Here is a 24,286-nt window from a genome sequence, read left to right as displayed (position 1 = left end):
TGTGCTTGTGTCTCACCACCCTTGTAGTGAAGAATTTCTTCCTAATGTCTAATGTAAATCTACCCTCTTCCAGTTTAAAACCATTCCCCCTTGTCCTATCACTACCTGCCCTTGTAAAAAGTCCCTCCTCAGCTCTCCTGTAGGGCCTCTGGAGATCTGGAAGGCCACTATAATATATCCCTGGAGCTTTCTCTTCTCCAGGCTGAACAGCTCCAGCTCTTGACCTGTCTTTGTAGGAGAAGGTGAACATTCCAGCCCTATGTACATCTTCATGTCCTTCCTCTGGACTTGCTTCAACAACTTCATGTCCTTCTTGTGTTGGGAGCTCCAGAACTGAACACAGGTGGGGTCTCACAATAGTGGAGCATAGGGGAAGAAACACCTCCCTTGACCTGCTGGCCACACTTCTTTTGATGCAGCCCAGGATATGGTTGGCTTTCTGGGCTGCAAGTGCATTTTGCTAGCCCATATTGAGCTTCTCATCCACCAATACCCCCAAGTCATTCTGTCTAGGGATGTTCTCCATCACTTCCTGGGCTTCTAGCACCTTTCCATGCTGCTCCTCCAATAGATATTGGGGCAGTTGAAATGGGGTTTGTGAACACAAAACTGCACCTCTCTGTCTACAGAGGGCCTCATCCTCTCATTCTTCCTGTTTGAGTGGCCTGTAGCAGAACTTTACTGTGATATCACCTGCCCCTGTCTTCCCTTTAGTCCTAGCCCATAAGGTTTCAGTCAGCTCCTCATGCTTCCCCTGCAGAACTCCATGGAGTTCAGCTGGTCACTATAGAGGGCAACACCCCCTCTCGTCTTCCTTGCCTGTTCTTCCTAAAGAGCCTGTACCCATCGATTTCCATGCTCCAGTTGTTGGAGTGAGCCCACCATGTCTCAGTCATATGATATATATATATATCTAAATGGGTGTGGAGCACCAGTTCTGCCTTCTTCTGGGAAGAATTATTTCTGAGGAGATGATTTTCTATCTGATCAGGTAAAGGACAATATGCATTGTATCAGATGTTTTTAACCTCAGTTCCTCATATGGGGTAGTAGTTAATTTTGATGATGCCTGTTAGTAAGCAGGAAAAAGAACTACTGAAACCTACCTTAGAAGACAAGTAGGCACAGACCTCAGAATGTGAGACAATCTTCTTTTGGCAGCTTCTAGCAAACAAAATAGAAATGAAGTCTAGTACTAAAGTCACTTTTAAAAAATACTATCGAGGGTCATAACATACCTTTTTAAGATTTTGAACACATGATATTGCCAAAAGATTAAAAATCAAACCAGGACATTTAAATTATAGCATAATTGACAAAATTTCCACAATTGCCAGACTTCAAATAAAAGAAAAAAATATTTTCACTGCTCTGTAATAGTTAACAAGAAGTTGAGCACCTCTGGGCACTCTCATTACAGCCTAGAGCAAGAGGGTGAAGGACTCCTGAACAAGGCATGAGGCAGGAAGAAAAGCACTCTAGTGAAACTCTAGTGAAGTTTATTGGAGTTTCCTCCCTGAAACAATGAGCTGGTGCAGGGACAATCAATAATGGTCTGTAACATGGAGATGTCTTCTGAAGCTATGAGCAAACCAAGACTCCTCACCTGAGTTAAAGCTGTCCTAAACAAAGGCACAGCTGTTCCTGCCATTCAGAGGGACCTGGACCAACTCAAGAAGTGGGATGTCAGCCTCATGAAGTTTAACAAGGCCAAATGAAGGGTCCTGCACCTGAACCAGGGCAACAGCTAGTATTAATACAGGCTGGGGGATGAAGGGATAGAGAGCAGCTCTAGGGAAAAGGACTTGGGCATACTGGTGGATGAGAAGCTCAACATGAGCCAGCAACATGCACTCATAGCCCAGAGAGCCAACTTTATCCTGGGCTTCATCAAAAGAATCATAGCCAGTAGGTCATGGGAGGTGGTTCTGCCCCTCTGCTCTTGTGAGACCTCACCTGGAGTATTGCATCCAGCTCTGGAATCCTCAGCACAAGGAAGACCTGGAGCTGTTGAAGCAGGTCCACAAACATCATCAGAGGAATGGAACACCTACACTGTGAAGAAAGGCTGAAAGAGTTGAGGTTTTTCAGCTTGGAGAAGAGCAGGCTTCAGGGAGACCTTATAGCAGCTTTTCAATATCTAAAGGGGCTTGTAAGAAAGCTTGGGAGGGACCCGTTAGGAGGGCAGTATGTAGCAATATGCCAAGGGGTAATGGTTTTGGACTAAAGGAAGGTAGATTAAGACTAGATAACACAATTTTTTTACAATGAGGGTGGTGAAACACTGGAACAGGTTTCCCAGAGAGGTGGTTGATGCCCCACTCCTGGAAACATTCCAGGTCAGGTTGGACTGGGCTCTGAGCAACCTGATCTTGATGAAGATGTCCCAGTTAATTTCAAGGTAGGTTGGACTAGCTGAGCTGTAAAGGTCCCTTCCAATCTAAACCATTCAGTTTTGAGACTACAGCCTTCCTGCTAGGAGGAAGGTGCTGCTAGAAGCTTAAAAAAGTTTGCTTCCTTCTCTCCACAATTTTATTGAGGTGCTGGGAGGTCTTATACCAAATTCCAGGGAAATATATTTATTACAATCTCATAATATCTTTGATTTTTCTTAATAATAAATCAAAATAGTCAACCTATATTTGACTACATTATTAGGGTGTAACAGTCAAAACAATCAGGCTATTTTGGAACAGTCACTAATACAATAAGTATTTCTCTTTGTGGTTTCCTCTTTAAACTTCGTCTATGCAGAAGGATAAAAGACTTTTCTAATCTTGTTTATTCTCAAGCAAGGTACACACAGACACTGTAAACACTACACAAACATTCCTTTCTAGATGTTGTGAGTCACTCCTACATCAAAAAAAGATAAAACCCTAGATGTTAGCAGCCATACACACTGGGAGAAAGAAAGCACTTCAGAAATTGTTAGACCAGGATTTCAATAATTAGACCTTATCCACGCAGCCCTCCAAGCTTGTTTGACTGAACAATACAATACAATCCTTCCTTCCTTTAAAGTTTTCATCTGAGATGCAACTTAATCTACCTGAGAATCTGCAGTCCAGTAAGCTGCTAAAAGTCACCTTAAAAATTTTTTCCTATAACTGACCCTTATCTATGGCTTCCTCATCCCTCAACAACCAGCATCACAATACAGTTTACCTGTTTAGTAGTTCTCCTTAGATATATGCCTACTTTAAGGTGCTAATTGACAAATATTAATTTCCCTTAATAGGTTGTATATAAACATTACTACACCAGAGGCTGTTAGACTTTATATCTGCAATATACCAAGACTATTTATAAATATTAACGAATAAACTATAAATATTAATGAATAAGCTGATTTTATTAAAAGTCAAAATTGTATTTTCAAAAAAACACAAGTTTTCATGTTTCAGCAGGCAGTCATTACACAAAAGTTTTCCTGGGCAGGCGCAAGGACACCATCTACCTGAGCAGTCTCCTAAAACCAATGTTCTGTGGCAACTGAACATGCATGCCTTCATTTGAAGTCTTTAGCTTTAAAGCTTGCACAGAGAATTTCTTCCATTGATTTGAATTACTGTAGTTAAAAGAAAATTGACTGTTGTACAGAGACAATGCAGATTAGCTGTGTTGTACATTCTTAACAAGGTAAGCTTTCATCTTTAGTGATAAGACATGGATTCTGCTTTAGCTTGTTTTATTCCTCCTTTCTGTGGAGCAAGATGCTGGGCATTACTTCAGCCATGTAATATAGGTTGAATCTTTTTACCAGGAGGGTAGCTGCTTGCTGCAAACAGCTCTTTGTACTATTTGGCTTTTATCACTTCTAGTTATAATTAATAATAGATAAAACAAGGAAGGAAAGGGCTGAGTAAAAAATCTGGAAAATGTTACTTTAAAATGCAGATATTAAACAATAGGAAATCTGAGAAGGAACAAATTTTATGATTCAAATTACTGCATAGCTTCTGGCAGCAGGTTTTCATGTTAGTGTCCAAATGATTGTCTGCTAATTATAGTCTCTCCTGCTCCCTTAGCTTTCTTATAACTCAAATGATGCTCACTCTGATTGTTCTTTTCCTCTTCTGCTGCTGATTCAGCAGGAAGTTTGCTTCACAGATGTGCTATCTCCGGTGGCTCTGGTTCAAGGAGAGACAAAGAAGAGTGGTTTCCAGTGTCCTGGAAAGTGAGCGCTGCTCTGCTCAGCGTTCTGCAGCAGATGGGTTTCCCAATGGATCTGTTGTGCTGGAATGAGCAGGGATCTTTTAAAATGACATCACTCTTGCTACCATGATTTTGATCCAAACAAAAAAAAGCAGGGTACTTAAGCTTCAATTAATGTTTGTATGGGGCAAAAAACCAAAATTCAACAGCTCACCAAAACCGGGCACTCAAAAGCACTTGTTTATGTTCCAGGTCTCACCCTGATTTCTAATTCACTGTAATAAACAGAATGATTCATATTAATCTTGGTATCTCATGATATCTTATCAGATAGCACCTGTTTAATAATGGGCATAACATTTTTTCTATATTTTGAAGAGCAAGGGATAGTGCATGAACATTGCAAGTGTATGTTAATCTTTTCCAAAGTGGTGGGGCCTCAGATGAAAAAAAACCCTAACATTTAAAGTGATAAAGCATAAGGTTAGTTGTTGCGATTACTGTAACTATATTGGATCTAGGCTGAAAGCAAATGCCTTAGCAAGGCTGCCTATTCTGGTTTCACTTGGAGAGTCAGGACATGGAGTCTCTAAAACCTCTCTAAATCTGGAGTCCACCTCCAGAGGACATGTCCAGAAAACTAATTCTGCTTTCTCCAGTTCAACCTTGTCCAGACCCTGGAGAGCCACATCAAGCAAGCTGCACCCATATGCAGTGCAAGAGCTGTGTAGCAGTAGATATTTCCTCCTCTTACATAAAGTCAATTTTTTTTTCCACAGTAATGACCCACTGTGATTTAGTAGTGCTGAATATTTCCAAGATGCTATAACTCTTCTATCGTGGTAACCCATCAGACTTTGGGGGCACTTGAAAACATTGGGCTCAACACTGATAGACTTTAATGTTTTGCTTTGAATTGTAGATGATTCAAGTGATAAGGCACCTGATGCTAAAAGGTAGGCTGCCTTTCTGTGTTAGTGAAGGATAGAATATCTTACTGCTTTTTCTGAGACTTTGCTGTTTATTGTAAATGGCACATCTTAAAGGGACTTGAAAAATATGGTTGTGACTTGGAAATACTGAAAAGGAAGGCAGAAAATAAATGCTTTTAAATATAAAGAAAGTGTATAGAGTTACATACTGCAGGACAAAGCTACCTCTATCTAGACTGACTGAAAAAACTGAAATCAGAAATTGATGTAATGTATACACTGGAACGAATGGTTAATAAATAGATGCAATAACTTTGTATTTTTTAAGGAAATACATTTAAAAGTATTAAAGCAGTTATCTCAATAGGGCTATACATCCATATTTTCTACCTCCCTTGTGGGATGTAACCGTGTGATTCAATTGTAAGTATTTGTTTTCCAAGAAGTTTGTCTCTCAAAAGTATGAAAAACTTAAACTCTTACATTATCACCCATAAACAGTGATGTGACAAGTCAGATGTAATATGAATTCAAAAGAGATGTTATTAAGAAAAACAACCTTGCAAAGACATACGTTATGATTTACTGGTTTCTTATCCCAATGAAAAAGAATAATTAATCATGCGCCAGATAAATGCATGCTCTGTTTGCTTCCCCTTTGGGTTTAGAAAATAACAGATCATGATAATAAGAGGTCATTAATTAAAAGTTAACATCTGTCTGTGCTAATGTTTAACTTCCAAAAACTTGTAAAAAGATGCTAATATCTACTGCAGCTATAGTGTACTATTTAAAAACACATGCCTGTGTGATGAATATAAAGGTGTGAAAGACACTGCGCTAAGTTGAGGACACTGTGAAAAACAAACTTCTACAGTAATTCATTTTAGTAACTTGCTTTTTGGTATATTTTCTTCCAAAAGCTTAAGTGAGAAAAGCTTACAGCATGAAGATGGTAGGGGGCAGGGATACCCTTTCCTCTACCTGCAGGAGCCAATGTCTCTAAAAAAACATACCCAGTTGTGAACATTATATATGTTAAATAAATAATTACATGGGAATCTAAGAATTGCTTGTGAACTGCTTCATTTTCAAAGACTTTCTCAATTGAACAATTTCTGTAATGGAACATTTTAAAAGTAAAGCTGATTATCCTTGAAAGCTAATGTATCTTCCAAATAATATCTATTTATAAGGGCTGGAAATTTCCTTTGTAACAACAATGCATTGACTGTTGCAGTAGTCATATCTCTTAGCAAGGCAACCTCTAAATAAATGATACACAGTTGCAGATTCTGATACAAAATAATTATCTTCAGTGTGGCATTACTACTGAGAGATCGCCCAGCAAATATTGACTTACTTTGGACTTTGAGTGCTATCTGAAGAGAAAACCTTAATGATTCTTACAGCGAGTGAAGTATTTGCCTGGGCCAATTCTTACTAAATACTGTGTGCTCTGAATATGTCCTAGTATTTCCACAAGTAGGAGGAAGTTATAGCCTACAGATGTATGATTTAAAATTGAAGTGCATGTTGCTTTGCTTGTAGTAAATTTTGAGCAATTCTTGCTGGTCAGACTTCTGGGGACATTTCTCTGTTACCTTTTCATACCTCTCATGACCTAAACCATTTAGGAAAAGCAGTTTATCTTTTATAAAAGGTATTCTTTAATATCTGCAAAAGGTGGAACCTGAAAATATTTAGTTGGTGTCACTGCTTTGTTTTCAGTCTTCTATTGTGTCTTCCCCTTTCTGAGTTCCAGGACCTTTACATGTGCAGTGTCCTCTTGACGGTGTTATTCTTCATGAAAGAAGGGTGCTAGGACCTCTAAATCATGTGTGCTTTTTTTTCTCTTGATACAGTGTAAGCCATTTGAGATATATGCGAGCACCAAAGGTGTTCAGACAAAGAGATATTCAACACTAAGAACTAAGGCTTAGCCCTGCTACAAACTTGGAAAGAAAGTTAGAGTACTCGAAAGAAAGGTAAGCGTAGTCAATTATGAGCTAAAATTGCACCTTCTGCCTCTCAGTGCAATGTACCACTCAAATGCAGAGATGCATTGTCAGGAAGAAGTTGGGCCCAAGACGTTTATTGATGTTTGCTTTGAAATGGATTTGAATCCAGTGAGCTGAAGATGACTGATTTGGCTGTTGCCATATAAAGTTTTTTGTATTTCAATTAAGCTAGATGGGCTTGCTCCAGTCCTGGACTGATGAGTTGTTCATGTGCCTGTGCTTCACAGCAATGAGAAGCATTGGACCATACTTCCAAAAGAGGCCCCTGAAAATACTCGAACTTTTCTTAAGCTGCCTGCTTTCCTTTGCTATTTCCAGGCACCAATGAGGCAAGATAGTTCTTAGAAAAACTATTTGTGCTTCTATCCTGTCAACTTATTGGCAAGAAAAAGAAATAATTATATTTCTTCCATTAATTGGAGAACAGTTTCCTCATGTTTGAAGTTATGGCTTTCACAAAACAAAAAAAGAGTTTTTTATAACAGAGCACAGCTAAATTCCTTGTGCCTAGGTGACTTTATACAAATGTGAGCGGTTTTTTGGCATAGCCTTTAATGGATTTTTAGTTACATGTTAAGAGTTCACAAGGGTAATGTTAATGCTGAGTTTTTAAATGGTAGCTGGATGTATTTATTGGACTTGTTTGGAAGTGGCATTACCAAGCACCATATAGCTAGAGCTGGAGATTAATTGTCATCTACTACTTTTGGGAAATACTTTAATGACATGCAGTTCAGCTTATTTTTTTGAAGCCATTATGTCTGCCAAGTGAGACCACTGTTAGGAGGGAATCTACAGAGATAGCAGCTGGAATCGCTATTTTAGTCATTGTCATAAGCCAAAAAGGTGGGGGTGTAAATTGTACCTATTTGCCTTCAGATAAAAAAAAACAAACATACACAGACTCTCATAATATTATGTCATGCAAACATGATATATTTTTTTCTTCCTAAAGCATTTTCAGTGTGTTCTAAGCAAGCTTGTTGTGGTTTAACCCCAGCTGGCAATCAAGCAACACACAGCTGCTTGCTTATCCCTCCTCACATGGGATGGGGGAGGGAATCAGAAGGGTAAAAATGAGAAAACTTGTGAGTTGGAATAAAGAGGGTTTAACAGGAAAAGCAAAATCCTCATGCAAAAGCAAAGCAAAACAAGAAATTCACTCACACTTCCCATCAGCAGGCAGGTGCTCATCCATCTTGAGAATAGCTCCAGGTGGGCTCCATTACATGCAATCGTTACTTGGGAAGACAAATGCTATCACTCTGAGCGTCCTTCCCTTCTTTTTTTCCAGCTATATATACTGAGCATGGTGCCCTATGGTACGGAATATCCCTGTGGTCAGTTGGGGTCAGCTGTTTCAGCTGTGTCCCCTCACAGCTCCTTGTTGCACCCCCAGTCTACTCACTGGTGGGGGTGGTGTGAGAAGCAGAAAAGGCCTTGACTGTGTAAGGACAGTTACTTGGAGGTAACTAAAACATCCCTGCTTCATCAACACTGTTTTCAGCACAAATCCAAAACATCAACCCACATTAGCCACTATGAAGAAAATTAACAACCGTAGCTAAAACCAGCACAAGGCTCTTGGGATTTGCTGGCTGCAGTCTGCCGAACCAGAGCCCTGGATACACAGGGGCTGAAGGCAGGAACCAATCAAAAGATGCCAGCATACACCAGTTGAGCTGTGGGGAAGTGACTCTGTGTGTGTGTGTGTGTGTGTGTGTGTGTGTGTGTGTGTTTGTGTGTGAGACCTGGAAGAAGCAACACCTGAGGAAAAGACCAGAAGTTTAACTTGTCTGGAGATTATCAGTTATGGAAAAAAGCACATGTCATTAGTTACTCCCTTCTCACACTGTTTGAGATCAGTTCCTATTTCATTGAAAAAAATATTTTGCACCCATCAAGAAGATCCCTCCTATCCCATTACTGCCCAGTGAAGCAACTATATTAGCTCTATATTAACTCTGAACAGTCAGATAGGCTTCATGATTGTTTTGCACTCTCTGTGTCTGGGGAGCTGTGCCTCAGTTTCATGTGCACATGCTTTTTCTGACCCCGGTACAGTGTAACTCAGATGTCCAGAGCAGATCAGTCAGCACATCTATGCAGGTGCAAAGCTTGCTCTCCTGTCTGGGAGGAAAATACTGACTTTTTTAACAAGGCATGCATATAAAAAAATGTAACTAGAAATAAATGACTTACAATTTTTTTCCTGAATCAATATGTCTTTTGCAGGTTCTGAGAAAGGAGCTGCTCATAATTTCTCATGAGATTACAAAGCAGATGACAGATTTTATTATCCCTTCTCCCTTGCAGCTAATTTGAAGATTAATGACTCAAAATTGTTGAGAGTATATGCAGTGGATGAGTATCTTCACAATTGTCATTCAGTGAGTACCTCAACTCCCTCACAGGGAGACTTTGTTCCTTTGATGAAATGGCTGTTTCATGAGGCACAGGATGATGCCCAGAGAACAAGCAGCTGTATAGTTAATGTTCACAGAACAAGATGCTTGCCAGTTCCTGAACCTGTTGCTGTTACTGAGGTACGTGCTCTCTGTCCCCCCATAATAATATTCTCTTTCTAACCTCCCCCTTTCTAGCTCCCTTAGAACGCTGCTTGATGCATGGTCTTAGGAAGACTGCTGATTGCTTGGTTACTTCCTGGAAGCAGGAAAGGAGAAAGCCTCTAGGAGTTTTTTCAGGCAAGATGATTTGCATCCATTTGATCCAAAACTTAAACTATAAACCTAAACTATATCTAGCTTGGTTTTTGGAATCAAGATCTTGCGATGCAACAATTTGTAATGTAGTCCCTCCTCTGGATTTGTTGCATTATTTTGTTTCTCCCACTGGCTATACAGTTTAGTTAATCTCCCTTCCTCCGTGCTTCCACACATTCTGTTTCCTGATGTTTTCCAAGTTGGTTTTGAGCTTTTTCCCAGAAGAAATTCTTTCTGTCTGCAGAATGTGACTTTCTCTCAAGTCTGAGTTATTTGGCCATAATCTATGGGAGGCAGTGATGTATCTCTTGAGTTTGCATGAGACCTGTGCTTGTAAAGCTGGAGCAAACCCTCTAGTAAATATGGCCAGGCATTCCAAAGTCTGTGCAGGAGAAGGAATTCTGCTGGCAGACCTATTATGAGTATTTCCATGCATTGAGTTGACAGGGGAAAATAGCCTGGTAAAACCTGGGTGTGATGAATTCTGTAATCCTTAATGTGCATCTTTGGCATCTGCATATTTTGGCCAGAAACCTTGTTAAGCAATTTATCTGGTTTATTTCCTTTCATACAAAGACATGCTTGGGAACCAGTCTAACTTGACTCAAGATATCTCTAAAGAGTTGGGCTTTTTTTTGTGTTTGTTTGTTTTTTTAATGCAGTGCTCTGTGAGGAGCTGAAATGTTGAAAACATTTGTTCAAACCACAAATTGCCATGTATATTTAATGAGTTTGTACATCTTTTTAAGCTTTCTATGGTAGCTGAAAAATAACACCACATTTTGACCTTGTCATTGGTTTGTCTGTTTGTTTGTTTTTTCAAAGCAAATAAAAATGTGAACAGCCTGACTGCTGAAAGAGCAGGCAACTGGAGTTTCTCATCACAGGACTTAGACCTCCTCACTCTTTCTGCCCCACTGAATCAGTATTACTCTTCTAGAAGCAGCCATGTTTCCTTAAGCAGCATAACTACTTCAGGTGACCCTGTGCTGGCAGGGGGGGTTGGACATGATGATTTTTCAAGGTCCCTTCCCAACCCTAACATTCTGTGAATTTGTGATAAAATGAAGTTCTGACTTTTAAAAATTATGTTTCGTGCAAGTGAGTGTTGGAGGATTTCCTTTGTACATATCACTTTTCTATTAGCCACTGCTCAGAACCCTGAACATTAATCCCTGTCATCATTTGGCAGATGACTGAAAGCTGTCCATGTCTGTATCAGAAATTTGCTGATTTCATGATTGTCAAATCTGTGATTTAAGGGTAACTATACTGAGTTACTTCAGTAAGACAAAATTAGCAAGCTTGTGGAGGCAATATTTCTGGCATGAGAATCTAAAGATACAAAGCAGACTATTAACTATTAAAATATTAAATAATTAATATTAATAATAATAAATAATAAATAATTTAATATTAAATATTAAAACTATTAAAATTAACTATTTTTATTTACTCAGGTTGAGTATCCATAAAAAGAGACAGCTCTTTCAAAACCAGCCCTCCTGGAATTCTAAAAAAGAAGCAGAAACTTTTGAAGCTAAATGCATACTTTGGTAGGGGAAACCTCACAGTGTGCTGTGAAGGTCACTCCTACTCTTTCAGTGGAGGAAATGCCCTGCTCTACTTAAAATGAGAGCTAAAATTAGCTCAGGCCCATCTAAAAAGCCCAATAATCCATGTTGTGGGCTGACCTATCACCTCCTGTTTCTAAATTTGTATTGGCAACATTTACTTGTTTTTCAAAGCCTACTATTTTGCCAGATACCACAGCTTCTCTTGGCATTGCAGAGCTGCAATAATAAATGGCGTTCCCATTTTTCAATGAGAAAAATGGGAATTTTTGCCCATTTTGAGCATGATTGCTCTCTACTGTTTTGCACTTGCTGTGGGCTACAGCTATATACCTCAGACATAGAAGTGGGATGTACATGTTAAACAAAAAATTAATTGTGGTTGATCTAAGCCAATAGTAATTGCTCTCAAATGTTAAAAACAACTGCCTCGCATCAAATTATAAGTAAGATTGAAGGCCCACTGAGAACATACAACTCAAAGCTGCTTAAAATGTCAATTTGAAATAGAGCTAAAGCTTACATAGAACTGGTTTTCCAAAACAATCCCTGTGCTGGACAAAATGCCTGGGTCAGCTTGAAGCTGTGGAACTGGCTTCTCATTTTGTGTTTTGGTACTCCTGGCTTTCTCTTCTTAATGCAGGTGTAGAGAAAAAACATCTGCTATGCTGCTGGGAGGTATAGGACATATTTTTAGTCCCCAGTGTTTGTCCATTGTGAGGTCAGTGACTACACTCAGACTTTTTGTAGTGAAGTACTTACCCTTCTGTCTAGCGGGCTGTCATTGTGCCACCAAGTTTTCAGTTCCACCTTTGTTTGCACTTTTCCCTGGGTTTTTCTTTGAACTGATGAGGAGTTTAATTCAAGGAATTGGTTTCTCCAGTTAAGAAAGTAGATGCCTAATAACTTTCTGAAGTCTTTGGCCATTGGTGGAGCAAACAGCTAAGCTGAGGAAGAGGAAAATACTGCACTGGCCTACCGACCTACTGGTCTACCATGAGTGGCTCATGCTAATAATAGCTTCAATCAGAAAATCATGCTAGAACAAAAAAATCAAGTTGCTGGAAAAAGATCAAGTGGGGATTTTCACTTTCACATCTAGTATTTAGGGACGTTTTTCATTCATATTTTCTTTTGTTCATCTTGTCTTAATCATCACTTGCTCTCATTTCTGCTCTTAAAGAGGCCAACAGACTACATTTTATATCTCTTATTTCCTAAGTATCTTAACTTCTGCTAGGCAACATTTTTTGTATATATATATATATTTTTTATTTTGTACACTGATGTGCTTCAACTCTTCAGATAAGCAGTCAGGACAAGTGTAACTACAATAAACTCAATGTAGTGCCAGTCACTTTAAATATTTACATAGATACAGAAAGAACTCTTAACTGTAAAGCTGTAGTGATCTATGTATAAAACAAAATGGAGGCAAGAAACAGAAAAACTTCTAATGTGTGCAAGATATAAAACAACTTACTGAAAAGTGTTGCTCTTAGCTTTCCCCAGAATCTCTGAACACATGCCCCTTTCATGTCATATCTGATGATAAACAACTTTGATGGTGACAGATGATGCTAACTTTCCTTTTCCACCCTTTTGTTCAAGCCTGTTTCTTTGATAATAGAGTGGCAGATAGAAGAAATCTAGAAAAGGAAGTAGATGTTAACAGGGTTTAGCCTAATCCCAATGGGAAAGAGAGCACAGGATACCCCTCCTTTGCAGATGATACTGACTGACTAGAGCGTCGTTCAGCACACTTTTCCTTCCTGAGCAAGCTTCCTCTTCTGCTCCATTCAGCATTGCTTCTGGCATGTCCTGTTTAAGTACCAAAGAGCCTATGTAGTACCTGCAGTGCTGAGAGCAACTGCTGGCTTGTGTCTTATCATGCAACAACTTTTATGTAGACTGTGAACTCTTGCAGTAGTTAACTTTGAGGTTACTATAATTTTTGTTTTGGACTTGGACATGCAAGAAAAAATAGTCAAGCTATAGAAAAACAAAATAAGAAAAATGCAACAATGTGCAAACCTGTGGTGTGACTTCACTCTTAGAAGCAGCTGATGTATTATGGTGTTTGTGTGTGTCCTGAATGCAAGGGCTAGCTGAGACATTACTCATCCAAACTGCAGAGGGAAGAACTGTAGGAGTAGTCAGGGGTAAGAGAAAGCTGAGTCTCTTGACACTATCTTCACTTTACACTGATGCTTGATTGGGGCTAAATTATTTTGCATTCAGAGCCAAACATCTATGTAGGTATTCACTAAACCCTAGGAAATAGATTTTTGTGTCTTTGGAGTGACAAGATTGTGCAGCCACCAGACCTGCAGCCCTGCCTTTCTGCCAGGCCCAAGGAACCCATGCCAAACTTGCAAGCTGGGAACAGATCTTTGCACCACCTCAGAAGGAACTAAAACCTATCACAGTCTATTTGGCCACTGGCTAAGTACCCTCTTTTCTGAAGATTTTTCTGGGAAAACAAATGATTGCCTGAAGCTCCTGGCAGCCTGCCTGGTTTTTGATCATGTCAAATGAAATTGCGAAAGAATTCAGGTCTTTGGAAACTGTGCCAAGCTTCAAACAAAGAAAATGAAACTACATGATTTATAGCAGAAACAAGTGCTTTGCATTACCTCTACACTGAGTTAGGGAAGACAAATGGTATCACACCAGTGTGTGAGGATGATCTGTGAAAATAAAAGCCTTCAACGGAATGGGTACAATGAAACTGAAAGCAGCATCATAGCAAACACCTAGTTGTTTTTCTAGCTAAGTTTTTATGTGTTTTATACTTTATTTGAAGAGGTTGCCTATGCTAGATACCTACAAGCTGAAAAATAAGTATTTTACTGCAGGCTCAACAGCAAATGCACCAGAGAACAGGGAAAGCATGAAACACAGAAGCAGAGCAGATACAGACCTACATGGGATGGTGGATAAAGACCAGCGTGGAGTTGGGCTAGAAGTTAAGCTAGCGAATAAAATAAGAGAGATGAGCTGGGAAAGAATTTAGGAGGAGAAATGAGACTGAGTCAATCAATGAAATATGGTAAGGTTAACAACAGTTTCTCCAGACATTACTACTCTCTCCTTTGACAAGACTCAGGGAACTGTGAAGCACTTTGTGCACAAGTCACATTTTTAATAACATAGTTTGTATAGGGTGATGTTCTAGAATTAAGCTGTGTATTTTTATCACCCATGTACTTTGGTATTCCAGTGATGATTCTGTTCATAGGGTTCACTGGTTTGTCCAATCTTTAAGTAGAATGTGCTTCTTTTTGGACAAACTGTCATAACTTCATTTCAGCAGCTGAGGGCACTCCATGATCGGCAAGTCGAAAACACGGTTCTGAAGACTGCAGCGCTAAGGAACAAGAGTGGGAGTTTTGAATGCAGAAAGCGAGGGACGAGGCTCTACTAAATCAATATAGACTGCCACTGCAGCCCCCCGTACGGACTGCAGGTCTACCCTTGTGTGTGACTAGAGGAGCAGAGTGAACTGGCATAGAATTGCATACTAGCAATGGAAAAGCATATTGGTGGCCCTGTATGAAGGAATTACAGTTGCGAAACAGTCTGGAGTCCAAGTAGATGGCATGGGCACTGATTTCTCATAAGGACTGGGGTGCCTTGGTAAATTCATGGCCATAAACAGTGCTACGGCTTTGTAATATGCAGGGAATTGGACATCCAGGATTTAATACACCTTTTTCTGGAAATCTAAGTGCTCAAACATTTTATTATTTTTTTAGTACAAGTGGTTCCTGCCAAGACTTTCTTCCCACAAGCCTGTAATTAGGCCACTTATAATTCTGTCAAATTCCCATTCCTCTTCTGACTCTGGAATTTATGCACTCTCAGATTTCCCAGACCCTTGATAACCAGGCTTTTTGGAAAAAGCTGTACACTTGTGTCAAAATGAAATCATATGGATAAGGGATTATTGTTTTGGGGGACAGAGGCAGAAGGCATGTCTGAAGCCTGTCTGGGCTACATTTGCCCTGTTTCTTGGCAGGATAACTGCAGTGCTGCATACTGATCTGGCTATGCAGTTGCTGCTATCTTAGCTAGCTTCTTGTGCCAGCTGCAGGTACACTAAAACACTCGGCTGATATGAATTGGAAGAAAAAATGGAAGATTACAGAGCACAGATTACAGATGGCTTTCCACTTGCAAGATATGAAAGGATTAGTTTCCAGCCTTTTCATTGGTGTTATCTTATCTGGGAGAACAGTTTTAGATGGAAAAAGTGTAATATATTAATTGCAAAACATCCAGTAGCTCTCAACATAAGCTTTTAGAGCCCTCCGAAGCACTTAAGTTTTGAACTTAATACATACAGTTAGTTGTGTGATGAGCATCTTTGACCCTGGAAGGCAGGGCAGAACTTGCAAGACAGTGAGAAGACTGGAGATAGGGAAGACAAGGTAGCAGATTTGGAGGCAGAAAGGGCAAAACCACATTTCATCAATGCAGTTAAGATTGCTGCCAAAACTTCTCATTTTTGCAATAGCTTTTCCATTTTAAAACCTTGCAATGAGATAAGCATTAGCTAAATGCTACCCATGCCAAAGTGGGAGAAGCAATCATAAAAGTAGCTGAACATGCTGCATTGGGGCAGCCTGACAGCCTAGCCTCTTTGTAACTCAGAGGGAGCACAGCTTAAAAACTTTCCTTCAGCCAAGTATGTGAGAGTAAATAGTTCTAGGCTTGCTTAGCACTATACTTGCACAATACAAAATTTAGCTTTCACCATGTGATTGTGTCCTCTTAAAGTTAAGCTTAGCAATCTCTCCTAAGACTTCAGCCAAAGCCTGTTTTTCTTAAATTTTCCACAATGTGTAGTACCAGTTCCTTCCAGAGGAGGGAAACCGTGTACTTCTATGCTGCCTGTATTCTCCTTTCCCATAAGCCTTTCTGCATAGTAGACCAAAGGAACATACCTGAGAGAAAAAAAATAATCGAGAAATCATGTTTCATGATTAAGTAACTTATTCGCAATAACGGATACTAATTTTAAGAAAGAATTTGCGTGAGAGAAATAACATGCACCCAGAAAGCCAGTGCTTGCAAGGCGAAGGGGTGAGCGGGCACAGGGCTGAGTGCAGCCTGTGTGTCCTTTTTCCCTCTTTTTACTGCTATCCCTATGGTAAATGTCTAGTAATACTAACCTAGCTTGATTAGACTTTGCAGAGTGAAGTAAAAAGTAAGACACCTGCACGCAGGAGTATGCATCCAGTAAAAAAGGGTATATGTGTAGAAGTAGAGTGTACACAATCCAATATATTTGAAACGTAAACACTGCTACTTTTATAGTGCAATACTTACGTAAGGAAACTTAAAATGTCGCTCTGTGTATTTCATGTTTTGGAAGGGTTTCTGATACCTAATCCATACTGCTGTCGACACTGTAAAACAAGTGCTGCTGTTAATTTAAATCTGAAATGAAGGACATTCGGGGACTTACACCAAAGTAATGTATGCATTTATATGCTCTGGGAGTCATTCACATTATTCATATAAAATCAACTAGACCTTAATTTTTACCAGCCATGAAAGAGAGCAAAAGTATTCCTAGTCTGTGCCAAGCAGCAAGCAATACTTAAAAAATGTGAAACAAACCAAGGAAAAAATAAAGCTCTGCATTTTTGCGTCCTCAGAATGAGAGGGGTGCAAAACTATTTCACATGTAAAAAAAAATTCTCACCCTCCTCATTTCCTACTCACTCACTTTTCAACAGGTGCATGTATTGAAACATATAGATCAGAGGTCCTGGAATTGTTGCCTTCAGGTCTTCAAAATTAATTTATGTTGGTTAAGGAAATGCTTCTGCTTGGGAAAATAACATGTTTAGAGCTGACTCCTGTCAGCCAGTTCTGGCAGCTGGGCTCCTCATACGAAAGGAGGGACGGAGAATTTCCTCGGCCGTGGGGCTTGCCCCTTACTTATGTCTGAATAAGTCCATGGGCCTCAGTTTCATGCTGAGATAAAGAACCGGCCCTGGCTCTCTGCTGTCATGGAACTGATTAGGCATCGGTGGGGAAAACTCATTCCTTTCCTCATTCGCAGCAACAGACAGGTATTAGGGGGCCGATCGTTCACAGAAACTAGTGCTGACGCACATGAAGCAACAGTGAAGTCACGAAAACACACCTTGTGCCCAGGTTCCCCTCTTCAACTCGCGCCCGCGGGTAGTGGTAGGCAGAGCCGTCACCGCAGCCAAAGCACCTAGTAGGGTGACCCCAAGGGCGCCGGGCCCGTCTCTCCCGGAATGTCAGCGGGCTCCACACCCTGCACACCCAATCTATTCGGGGCCCGCCGCACCGCTGCACAGGGTACGGGACTGCAGCAGGGGGCAGGACTCAACTGCGCACTTCGGCTCAGCTACCCTTGGGCTGCCACGAGACCGAGCCAACCCGCACGGGCGGAGCAGAGCCCGGAGGGGGGCGGGCCTCAGCGCTGGGGCGGAGCCACCGCCCGCCATATAATGGGCGAGCTGAGGCGGGGTTCGGTGTCGAGAGCGCGTCGGGAGCGAGGCTTGGGCAGAGGCTAGCTAGGGCGAAGCAAAGAAAGGCAGGGCGGGCAGGTCGGGGCAGACGAGACGAGACGAAGTGCAGCGAGGTGAGGTGATGGAGCTCCTGCGGACCATCGCCTACCCGCCGGGTGGCGGCGGCGGCGGCGCCAAGGGCTGTGAGGTGACGCTGGGCAGATCGGCGGCCAGCGAGGCGCGGAGGAAGAAGGCGGAGGAGCACGCACAGCCGCACGGCCACCCCGCCGCCGAGGTATCCCGGATTATAACCGACCCCACGACGGGGAAGCGCTACTGCCGCGGAAAGGTCCTCGGAAAGGTAATGGCTGTGGCGGGTCCCGCTCTTTCTCGAGGCGACAGCCGCTGTGACCGAGGCCCGCCTGCCCCCCCCATGCGGAACGCGGTGCGGAGCGCTTTGCGGGCGGTGTGTGCGGTGGACGCTGCCCCTGCGCGGATACTCTCCTCCGGGGGATGCGGGAGTGCCCCCCCAACCTGCCCGGAGACGGATTTTCCTCTGGGCCACCCCAGATGCAGTGGGGCCGGGTACCCTTCAGGTCCCCGGTTCATCTTTGCCTATTGACTACATGCAGAACCGTGCCTTCAGCTTGAGGAAGCCTGCAAAAAGAACATAAGTGTCGCCTGCGGGGCGGGGGGGGGACCCTCATTGTAAACCTTCAGATAGGCGATGACCTTTACCAAATAGTCCCATGCGAAGGAAGTTGCAATTCTTGACTAATACGTGCGCTGGTGAATGACTAAGTGTGGGACTTCTTTCATACCTGCTGTAATTGCCTTTTTCTCGTGTGTGTCTCTAGGGTGGATTCGCCAAGTGTTATGAGATGACAGATTTAACAACAAATAAAGTTTATGCTGCAAAAATCATTCCTCACAGCAGAGTAGCAAAACCTCATCAAAGGGAAAAGGTGTGTGTGCATAAACGACTTTTTTCCCCACCCCCGCCGCCCCCTGCGTAAACTCCCTTTGTGTGCTGGATTGCCGAGCCCTTCTAAAATGGTTCTGATGGAGCCATCTACTCAGCCTTGTGGACTAAAGGCTAACACGTTTTTGGTTTTTTCACCTTTTTCTCCCTTCAGATTGATAAAGAGATTGAGCTGCATAGAATGCTTAGTCATAGACATGTTGTGCAGTTTTACCACTATTTTGAAGACAGAGAGAATATTTACATTCTTCTGGAGTACTGCAGTAGAAGGGTGAGCATCTGCTGGGAGAAATTCAGTATTACCTAATTGGAATCTGCAATTTAAGTTAATCTGTGATGTGTAAAATATACTTTTTTGTGGCTTCTGTGCATTGATTCACTTTCACTTACTGTGAATCTTGTGCATGAATGTTCAGCAGTATTCCTCTCTTTGTCTTTTCCTCTGCAGTCAATGGCTCACATTTTAAAAGCAAGGAAGGTATTGACAGAACCAGAAGTACGATACTACCTTAGGCAAATTGTGTCAGGGCTGAAGTATCTTCATGAACAGGAAATCTTACACAGGGATCTTAAGCTAGGTAAGTTATGCATGTTACTGACTTCAAAACACACTCCACCAGCTCTGTCAGCATTGTGCCACTTTACACTTCTGGTAACTTAATTAAAAGAATCAGCTTAGTCTGTTTTTACAGTGGAAACTTGGAGTGTTTAAGGGATGACATTAAGCATTCCAATAAAAAAAAAAATCTGGCTAGCTTCTAGCTTTGAACTAAGTATGACTCAGCACCTGTGGCAAATGCATTCCGGCCTTGCAAGAATGCATTTCTACCTTGCTAACTGGAATTTCTCTGTCTGCTAGGTAACTTCTTCATTAATGAGAACATGGAACTGAAGCTGGGTGACTTTGGCTTGGCAGCTAGACTGGAACCACTGGAGCACAGGAGGAGGTAGGAACATCAACAAATGTGAAATCTAGTAGTAAATGAAACCAGATTAATTTAGATACGAGAAATCCTGCTCCAAAGCAAAAGCTAATTGCTTCTGGAATCAAGATTTCCCTTCCAAAAACCAGGCTGCTGTGCTTTGACTTCTGCTTTCCTCTGAGCATTTGAATAATAGCAAATGCCAGTGACAGGATACCTGACTGACAAGCAGTGCAGATAGGAGTCTGCTGTTTGTGTATCATGAAGACACCATGAAACGCGTATATCCTGTTAATGTTGATATGACTCTTCTTTAGTAATCTGTTTTTGTCCAAACTTGAGAGGAAGCTGTAAAAAACAGCTTCTCTTTCCATCTGAAATACTAAGCGCCTCTGTGGTCTCTTTGATTTGCAGAACAATATGCGGCACACCAAATTACCTTTCCCCAGAAGTCCTCAACAAACAAGGGCATGGCTGTGAATCTGACATCTGGGCCTTAGGCTGTGTAATGTAAGTACTTCATGGCCTTTGAAATGAAATAATTCTATCACTGGCTCAGCCTTTTCAGAGTTCAGAGAGGATGCAGCACTCCATCAGTGTGCAGCCCTTTATAAGCGTTTAGCCCAAGCGCAAAAATTTTTCTTTGTGTTAGGAGACAGAGAAAGCTTTTTAGCCTTTTCAGTAGTTATAGATGAGTATTTTAGCTATTAAAAAAAAAATCAGATCACTTCTGTTTGCTTTTTAACAGGTATACAATGCTGTTGGGAAGACCCCCGTTTGAGACCACAAATCTTAAAGAAACATACAGATGTATAAGGGAAGCAAGATACAACCTGCCTTCATCTCTCTTAGCACCTGCGAAACACTTAATAGCAAGCATGTTGTCAAAAAATCCTGAAGATCGGCCAACTTTAGATGAAATAATTCAACATGAATTTTTCTTACAGGTTTGTACTGTCTAGTAATCTGGTTCAAAAATTATCCACCCTAAAAATGCATTGTGTCTAAAAATTATTTTCTGAATCTCATTTCCACAGGGTTTCACACCTGACAGACTTTCTGCTAGCTGTTGTCACACTGTTCCTGATTTCCATTTGTCAAGTCCTGCTAAAAATTTCTTCAGAAAAGCAGCTGCTGCTCTCTTCGGGGGTAAAAAAGATAAAGCCAGATATTTTGATGCACATAGTAAGTGGATTATAGCTACACCTGAAACGTGGTTTTGCTGTTAGTCTCATGCCATGCTAGTAATGTACAGCTGTGCAATAGCAACAGTGCTTTTATGTCTTGGAGCTTCCCTGGGTTAGTTTTGACTTCTTTATCAATAAGTATAGATGGTAGCCTGCAACTTATGCCAACTTATGCAAAGTTTAGCCTTTAGTGATCTTTATGTAAAAAGCACTGCTGTTCTGGGACTCTGTGATCTGTTTGTTACTTCCAGATGCAGCATTTTTATTTTTATTTTTTTTTATATTACAGACAGATTAGCTAAAGAAGATGGAGAAATCTATAAGCTTAGGCATGATTTGAAGAAGACATCGATAACCCAGCAGCCCCACAAACACAGAACAGAGGAGGTAAATACAAGTGTAGTTCAATTCAAATCCAATCACAGTTGGGTGGGGTAGCTATAATTAAATTATATTTGACTTGGGTATCAGAGCTGAGGTTGTACACAGCATAATTAAGCTTCAGTGGGTAGCAGAGCTGCTTCAGCAGGGCTTAACCAAGCTTGTGATAGCCTTTGTAGGTTGACTAAATTTTGTCTTTTGAGTAATTATAGTATCTACCAAGATTCCATTATTCTCTGTGTGGTAACTGGTCTGCCAGGTGCTCTTTCCCAGTATTCCAAATACAGGGGCTCGGTTCATTATTAACTAGGAATTCTTAAAAAATAAATTGGGATCTCTCTTGTATCGTTTTATGTTCAGACTTGCTCACAGCCGCTTTCTTGCTAGCACAGGAGAGCAAAGGACTGATTAATGGCATTTAAGATGCAAATTTAAGATCTAAAGAATGGAAAGATGTGGTGTGCTCTAAATTCAGTCTAAAAGCATCTCTTTGTACTGACTGGAAACAATACCAGTTTACCAAGAATTTGCCATTTCTTGAGACAGGAAGGCCATGCAAAATTTGTGTGTAGGCTTCAGCTTGTGTTATGTTTAATGTTTATGTCTTGGCATCTCTTCTAGGAGATCCAGCCTCTTATCACAACAGTAGTGAAGACAGGAGCATTGCCAGAAACTAAGCAGACTGGAGACTCTATTCGGATGATAGTCAGAGGAACTTTGGGAAGCTGCAGCAGTAGCAGCGAATGTAAGTGCAGCAAAATGTAATTTTGAATTCTAAATCCCACCTGTACTTTCTTATCTTGTAAGCTTGAAACAAACTCGTGCTTTCCTCACCAGGCCCTATTTTTATTGCTCTTAAGGTTGACAGCAAATATTGTAGCAAAGGTAAAAGCAGAAAACCATAAAACCTAAACTTTAAATCAGTTTAGATAAGTGAAAGGTTTAGAACTAAGTTCTGATCTCTGCTCTTTTCAGTCTAATAATTCTTCTCTTTAAGGCCTGGAAGACAGTACCATGGGAAGTGTTGCTGATACAGTTGCAAGAGTATTGCGAGGATGCCTGGACAACATGCCAGAAGCAGACAGCATTCCCAAAGAACAGCTGACAGCATCCTTCCAGTGGGTCACAAAATGGGTGGACTATTCTAACAAGTACGGCTTTGGGTACCAGCTATCGGACCATACTGTTGGTGTCCTTTTCAACAATGGGGCACATATGAGCCTTCTGCCAGACAAAAAGTAAGAATGAATACAAAACTCGCCACTTGGGCAGTTTAGGCATTAAAGACTTCTGTCTCATCTCCAACTTGATTACTGTTTTTATTTTCTTACAGGACAGTCCACTACTATGCTGAGCTAGGTCAGTGCTCTGTCTTCTCAGCCACAGAAGCTCCTGAACAGTTCATTAGTCAAGTAACTGTACTGAAATATTTTTCTCACTACATGGAAGAGAACCTCATGGATGTAAGTTCAGTACATCCTGGATCTTTAGCTGTAAAAATGCAGGAAATGTGAACTGAGTGCTAAACCGTGTCTGTCCCTTTTCCTAGGGAGGAGATTTGCCCAGCCTAACAGATGTACGCAGGCCCAGGCTTTACCTCTTACAGTGGCTTAAATCTGATAAGGCGTTAATGATGCTCTTCAATGATGGCACATTTCAAGTAAGTTTGATAACTACTGGAGAAAATGTTTCTAAAATACTGCATAGCAGTAGAAGTAGTTTGGTGTCACAGACTGAGGAGGGGAAGCGTAGAAACAGGAGCTTGCTTCTCTTTTACAGGTGAACTTCTATCATGATCACACCAAAATCATCATTTGTAACCAGAGTGATGACTGCCTCCTTACCTACATCAATGAAGAGAGGATATCTACAACGTTTCATATGTCAACACTTCTGGTTTCTGGGTGCTCACTGGAACTAAAACACAGAATGGAATATGCTCTGAACATGCTGCTGCAGCGATGTAACTGAAGGGACTGACTGAACCGAATGGACTTTCTTAGTCACTGTGAAATCTACAGTGGGGATGATGGAACAACTAGTATGTTCTTGATGGATGTGTAGTGGTACGAAAATGACTGTCTTAGTGTGCTGGGCACACATCTGTATAGGCAGAAACCTGAACCTACTGTTGGACTATAATGGTGTGACAAGGAGTTCTTTGGACCATAGTTTTCCTTGCTTCATGTATGTGTTAAAGATACTTTTGTCTTGAACTCAGAGCAGCATGTGACTTGTTGCTCTGTAAGAGTGTTTCTCATGGAGTTAAACTGTGAATATGCATCTATAAAGGGAGGGAAGGGGATACCTCCATTGTTAATGGAATAGCTGTAATAAGCAGCTTCTGGCAGCTTAACTGTGAATTATGGCCATACTTTTTATTTTTCCTTATTTTTAAAAAATGCCCACACTTGTGGCTGGCAAAGTGCATTCCTTGTTAATTTTTTTATTTATTACAGACTAAAGTGTAGTATTTATTACATAACACTTTTTTTGGACTTCGGCATTTTAAATACAAATCCGTTGGCAATAAAGAGAACAGAAATCTAGAGCATCATTCTCCAGTCTTTGCTTTGCTTTGCATTACGCCAAAACATATGCTATTTTAAAAAAAGTCTGCTAGGGTCAAGATATGAATGACAGGCTCTATCACTAATCAGTTTCTCCATATCTATGTATGCTTCTAGTCACAAGAACCAATATGCTGCTGATGATTATAGCTGCGACCCTAAAGCAACCGCTGGTGAAACTTGCAGAGTAATGATGTGGGCCTTGACACTTGATTATTGTCTGACAGGCTAAAACCAAAAGTACGGATCTTTACAAGGCTTACACTACTGAGTTGATAATTCTAGACAACCAGAAGTGTGAGATCATATAGATATGCCATAAGTTCTCTGTATGGCAGCTG

The 24,286-nt window shown here is 41.0% G+C and overlaps 1 protein-coding gene across 1 annotated transcript; it reads left to right on the top strand.

Annotated features, from left to right (window-relative positions):
* Positions 1-17,933: 17,933 nt before the first annotated feature.
* On the top strand, positions 17,934-23,924 carry PLK2 (polo like kinase 2). The gene is made up of 14 exons (XM_030467879.1): positions 17,934-18,263; positions 18,760-18,867; positions 19,039-19,155; positions 19,333-19,462; positions 19,744-19,831; positions 20,222-20,317; positions 20,556-20,754; positions 20,845-20,992; positions 21,284-21,381; positions 21,997-22,120; positions 22,373-22,613; positions 22,709-22,838; positions 22,925-23,035; positions 23,155-23,924. Exons 1-14 carry the CDS (start codon positions 18,045-18,047, stop codon positions 23,344-23,346), a joined length of 2,001 nt encoding a protein of 666 aa, XP_030323739.1. The 5' UTR covers positions 17,934-18,044; the 3' UTR covers positions 23,347-23,924.
* Positions 23,925-24,286: the final 362 nt, after the last annotated feature.

This window comes from Calypte anna, chromosome Z (assembly GCF_003957555.1).
Source record: "Calypte anna isolate BGI_N300 chromosome Z, bCalAnn1_v1.p, whole genome shotgun sequence".
Classification (NCBI taxonomy): Eukaryota; Metazoa; Chordata; class Aves; order Apodiformes; family Trochilidae; genus Calypte; species Calypte anna.
The sequence above is the reverse complement of the archived record's forward strand: the minus strand, read 5'-3'. Positions and strand labels throughout refer to the sequence as shown.